This window comes from Lutjanus erythropterus, chromosome 6 (assembly GCF_056507025.1).
Source record: "Lutjanus erythropterus isolate fLutEry1 chromosome 6, fLutEry1.hap2, whole genome shotgun sequence".
NCBI classification, from domain to species: Eukaryota; Metazoa; Chordata; class Actinopteri; order Lutjaniformes; family Lutjanidae; genus Lutjanus; species Lutjanus erythropterus.
The window spans coordinates 28547252-28553220 of NC_139322.1; the positions used below are offsets into that span (position 1 = coordinate 28547252).

General features: G+C 42.0%; 1 protein-coding gene across 2 annotated transcripts; it reads left to right on the plus strand.

Moving 5' to 3' along the window:
* Nucleotides 1-941: 941 nt before the first annotated feature.
* Nucleotides 942-5532, plus strand: LOC146325490 (uncharacterized). 2 transcript variants are annotated; one of them, XM_084721542.1, is made up of 6 exons: nt 942-1052; nt 1478-1638; nt 3321-3439; nt 3569-3771; nt 3927-4013; nt 4803-5532. In XM_084721542.1, exons 1-6 carry the CDS (start codon nt 946-948, stop codon nt 5254-5256), a joined length of 1131 nt encoding a protein of 376 aa, XP_084577668.1. In that variant the 5' UTR covers nt 942-945; the 3' UTR covers nt 5257-5532. The 2 variants fall into 2 exon arrangements, with proteins under 2 accessions (XP_084577668.1, XP_084577669.1); XM_084721543.1 differs by having other exon boundaries at nt 1478-1611.
* The last annotated feature ends 437 nt before the right edge of the window (nt 5533-5969 follow it).

A 5969-nucleotide genomic window follows, 5' to 3' on the forward strand; every position in this document is an offset into this window, starting at 1 on the left:
AATATTAACATTGGTGCCATGTTGTTTATACTTGTACATAATGGATGCATATAGCTGAGGTTCGTCTTCTCAGGAACCCTCTATCGAAGAAATGTTACATCTACCAAAAAGCATTTTTTGTTTATTATATGAAGAATATTTATTATTTGAACTTGGTACTAAATGCTTATGTTATTTTGTGTTGTGGCAGTTGGTAAAGTACATATTTATTGGTAATAACTGAGTGAGTGAGTACTTGGGACTTTGCTTCTCATTTTAAAATAAAATAATCCTTTATTAATCCCACAGCTGGGAAATTTGCACTGGTACAGCAGCCAATGGAATAGCACAATAGCAAGTAAAAAGCAAGATATAAACAGTGGAAATAATGAAAGCAATATAAACAAGAAACAGACTCAGGTGAATTTACACCATTATGATACTGCAAAGTTTGAATTTACTTCAGTATTTCAGTCTGGTGTATTACCAGTTCAAACAGTGCAATGTCAGTATTTAGACAGGGAAATTGTACTTTTTTAAACTTAACTCGACAATTGTACCTGACACTGTTGGATTAGATGTTTCTGTGTAAAGCACTAAGATCATAAAATACGTATTTAGCTCTAACTCAAAATTAAATGAAGTTGTAAGACTAGTAAATCCATCGGCTTTGGTGCGAACGCATTGATCTCAATCTCAGTGATAATAAGTACCTCCCATTTCAATACTAATACCTTGACTGTGCTGAGGTCATTTTTTTTTCCTTTATCAGCGAGATAAAATTGATAAAGCTTTTAATTTGGAGCAACATGCCGGAAGTCTCCCAGCTTGCCGCTGATTGGCTGGTTTGTTGCTCACACACGGCTTGTTGGAAGAGAAGCACTCAGTGCTAACAGCAGCGCCACCGTGTCAGCAACGGCACCGCTCAAATTCGCTAGGAGCCGTTGTGAAGAACAGTCTAAAATCATGCCTCGTGTTTATATCGGACGACTGAGCTATCATGTCCGCGAAAAAGATATCAAGCGATTTTTCAGCGGATATGGAAAGCTGATGGAAATCGACTTGAAAAACGGGTGAGTTTTTGATGGAAATGCGAACACGGGTTAGCAAATGTTTTCTAGCTAGCACAGCTAACCGTTCATGTTAACGACGTCAGCGCTCGTGCAGGAGCGTTGCACACTTTAAAGCGAATATGTGTTATTACTATAATTAGTCAGCCTGTACAGTTAACCGTATTTGTGTATTTTGATGGAATATGGCAATTATTAGAGTGTTTTATTTTCTTTCTCAACTTCTCGTCCTGCTCGAGTTGCAGTTGTCGCATGGCCAACATGGCGTCTTTGTGTTTGCTACAGCGCGGAGCTAGCAGGCCAAGCTAACGACAGCTAGCTAGTCCAGTGTGATAGAACACACCTAGCCATGTAATTGTATACGAATTAGCCTTTTCAAACTATAACTATTCTGTTGGTTTGTGTTAAATCCTGCCTTTCTTTTTCAGCTACGGATTCGTGGAGTTCGAGGATAACCGTGACGCCGACGATGCCGTGTACGAGCTGAATGGGAAGGAGCTGTGCGGGGAGCGGGTGATCGTCGAGCATGCCCGGGGGCCGCGGCGAGACCGAGATGGCTACGGTGGGGGTTACTGGGGTGGTGGGCGCAGTAAGTGCAGTCTATTACAAGATACCCTCTCTTCCCCTTCCCCTTGGGGTGAGGTGTCGATGTGGACTGCACAGAGAGCTGTTTTCTTGTTTCATACTGGCGCTAATTAACAGATTTGTAGAATAAGTTTGATGTTTAGGTACACTGTCACGGTTTATATTCAGCAGTCTTGAATTCCATGTTAATGTGCTGCGTTGCTACACGTTTACTATGGCTCAGATTGCATGCAATCTTTGTAAGTGGCTGTAACATTAGTTACTCCTAGTATGTTAATGTTTATTATATTATGTAGTAGAATGTCCACATGGAAAAGTCTATGAAATCAGGACTCATCTACATTTTTCTTGTTCAAGGAATCCAGTTTTAAAACCTTAACTGTGTGTTCGATTTCATCCTGCTGTAGAGTTGTCAGTCTAAGTTGCAGCCAGCAAGGGTTGGTGACCTGCAGGTTGTTGTCCTTCCCGAGTGACCACGAGCCACCATTTACTGGTCTGTGGTTCATTATAGGGAAGGAACATCAGGCTGCAAGTCATAGCCCTCAAACAGCAGAACTGAAGAGTCTAGACTGTACAGTTGTTATTAGCTAGGATAGCCTGAAAGCAGGGCTCTCTTGTCACGGAATGCAGAGTTCTCTTGGATTATAATTGTTAATTTGGTGAGCTATGATTTGAGGGTGTGAATTTTCAAATTTGTTTGCACCACAGGAGAAAGCTTATCACCATCACCACAAACCCAGCTAGCATAGTTTTAGTGTAATCATTAGGATTAGACTAACATTTTCATGTGAATTGTGTATTTTTAACGTTGGTATATATTTTTATATTCAACATTAACAAAAGTCCTTGATGTTTCAATTTGAAAGAGTCCAGTTGCGGGCTGAGGCTGAGAGTCCATTGAGGCTAAAGATGACTGGCTAAGATGACTGCCTGTCCCGTTTGGCCTTGGCTTTCACCTTACAATGTGTGTGTGACCTTTGCCCCCCTTGATCCTTGGCTGACCTAACCGGAAGCCATGATGACAGCAGCCTTTTGCCAATAGACCAGGGGCGATGGTGAGGATTGCCATTGGTTTCTATGTTGACAGCAAACATAAGTGGAGCCGCTCTAGTAAAGAACTTACAATCAAAAGAACTGTAAGTGAGAAAACTGGGAAACAAAATTTCAGACTGCCACCCGGTCAAATATCAAATGCCAAAAGATTGGTGTGTTTCTTTACACCATTCTCATTTAATTTGATCGAGCAGTGTCCTTGACCGCAACCTATGTGGATACCTCCTTTCTGTTTGTGTTACAGGGTTCAGAGGTCTTGAAAGAACATCACTGTCCATTTGTTTATGCAACTTAAGTATCACAGTGTGATGCACCGGAGTAAGACAGGCTTTGTATTGCCGGAAACAGATGCAGTGGTGTTCTTTGCAGCAGAGAACAACTTCAAAATGATGAACAATACAAACAATACAAAGAGCCCATGCAGTGGCTTGTAGATCACTTATCTGAAGCTTTGTGTTTGAAAAAGGGATCAGAGGGACCCCTTCTCTTTATTAAATTCAAATTTATACCCCCTTGGACTTTTATCTGGCAAATCACTGCCTTGTGTTCATTAAACAACCCAGGCCAATAGTTCTTTGTGTCGTGGCCATTTTAGTCGTTTCTAACTTTTTTCTTGTGATGTTGTTTTTAAAGGTAGCGGTTACAGCAGCCGGAGCCGCTCTGGCAGGGATAAGTACGGACCTCCAGTCCGTACAGAGTATCGTCTCATCGTGGAAAACTTGTCCAGCCGCTGCAGCTGGCAGGACCTCAAGGTACACATTCAAACACAAATCATTGTTTTTTTTTGGTTTGGTTAACCTGAGTGAATCAAATTCAGAGTTGTCAGCATATTTTTGTTTCTCATATTTTATTTTATTTCTCTTCACATTTTTGTCCTCCAGGACTTCATGCGTCAGGCCGGGGAGGTGACTTATGCAGATGCCCACAAAGAACGCACAAATGAGGGAGTGATCGAGTTTCGCTCCCACTCTGACATGAAGAGGGCCCTGGACAAGCTTGATGGCACAGACATCAACGGACGGAAAATTCGTTTGGTGGAGGACCGACCTCGCAGACGCAGGTCTTATTCTGGCAGTCGTTCCAGGTGGGAACTCATCCTTGATTTGTCAGACTTCCTGTTATGTGATAAACACTCTCATAAGCTCCTCTTTTAACTTAGTGTTAACAAACTCATAATACTCATGTCTTGCATAAGAATTGGATGTAATTCTGTTTTTGCCTTTGTGATGTTGCCCTTAGGTCTCGTAGTCGCCGCCGCTCCCGCAGCAGGAGCCGTAGAAGCCACAGAAGCAGGAGCTCCAGGAGTCGCTCCCGATCCCACTCCAGGTAAAAATTGGTCAGATATATTAAAAAAAATGTGGTTGAGCAATATTAAAGTACAGACTTTCAGGTTGGGCATCAAGAGTTGACTCCAAACGAATCATTAAGACAATTCAGTTTCAAATCCGCTTACTAGCCACTACACAAATTTGACACTCTGGTTGCAAAGTAAAACGTACTGCAAACACCTACCATATATTGAGCTGGCCTTTTTGCACCTGTAGACATTTGAGTTGAATCCATGTATGTCCTCACATCTCCTAGTGCTTTTGTCTTTTTGAAATCATGAGTCTAGCATTATCAATCAACCTACTCAGGTTGTTAATGTGCTTGCATAGTAGATGAACTGCTCCAATTGTAAGTTTTATTAAAATCATGTCAGTTTAGAAAATTATATGTAACCAAACACTTTTTAAGCACGGGATACTCAATACAGTAATGTAGCGTAAGCAGAGCTCAAGACATTAAAGGAAACAGACTGTCATTACAGTTACCTAGTAGATGTCAGTTTAGCTCAGTGTTTCTGCTGCTAACATTTATCCATGGTAATTAGGGTTTTCACACAACTCTTCTGTGAAGAATGCAAGACAAAACTCAAAGAATTGCAAAACATTTAGAACCAAAATTGATAAGCAGAATCATTAAAATCCAAATGATACCCAGCCTTCACCAGTGTAGATAAATATAGAGGCTATGTATTGGGTACTGTGCTAGAAAAAAATGAACATTCTGGTAAAATAGCACAGTCATGCAAAACATGAAATAAAGCTTGAGCATTTCTTTCATTCACTACAGGTCTCGTTCCCGTAGCAACAAGAGACGCCGTCATTCCCGCTCCAGATCTGGAAGAAAGTCTCGTTCCAAGTCAGGAGAAAGCAAATCACGCTCTCGTAACCGCAGGTCCCGTTCTCGATCCCGCAAGTCCAAGTCTCGTTCACGCTCCCGCAAATCCCGCTCCCATTCAGCTGACCAGAAATCGAAGTCCCGCTCAAAGAGCCGTTCCAAGCTGAAGTCGGAGCGGGACTCTCGCAGCCGATCCAAGGAGATGGATGGTGACAAGAAGTCCCGCAGTCGTTCAGCTTCCCCCATGGAGAACGGGAAGGAGGAACGTGCTGTCAAATCTGCCTCCCGCTCCCCATCCCCACAGGAGGATGACCGCCGATCCAAGTCAAGGGAGAAACGTTCAGCTTCCCGCTCAAAGTCCCGTTCAAGGTCTCGCTCGCGGTCTAGATCAGCTTCTCAGGATTAGTGGAATTAGAAAGGCGAGGCAATTCTCATTGTTGAGCTTGATCCCTATGCTGTACATATTGAGCTGTGTCGTCATACTGGCTTTAGCTTCATGACTTTGTCTACTTTTCTCCTTCAAGTGTGCACTCGTCTTTACCGTAGCTTAGATGCAGTTTTATTGGATGATGCACCACAGTGACACTTTTTGGAATTAATTTGGTATCCACATCATCTCTACCAAAAGCCACCAATTTTCTTTGTAATTTTCAAAAACTTAAGTGCTCATCTTAAGATCTTCAGAGCTACAACCTGAGGTGGTTTATGTCACTCTTGGAGAAATTTCAACTTGAATGCCAGTCTGTTTTAATTAAAAGCTGTTTATAGCTTAGTGAAAATTAAGTTGTCTTTACGTCTCAGTTTGCACTGCTAGTTAATCGTACTGCATCTACCAACTGAACAAGATCAGTTGCAAATGTCTCCAGTCCCAACGTCTGGAGCATCAGGCATCATTTGCATCGGTTTTGCTTCATACTCATTCAGACTGCGTAGTTGTAGGAGAAAAGTAACATTTGGTTACAGCATTGGAGCAGATTCCCTTTTTGAGCTGCAGTCTCAATAATTGCTTTCTCAAGGAATCGGTCAACCTCTGTTGAAGCTGATAACTGTTGTGCTTGCAAATTTTTTTTTGATCCCGTTATCTCGATCACGAGTTAGTCACTTGATTATTCTCCAAGA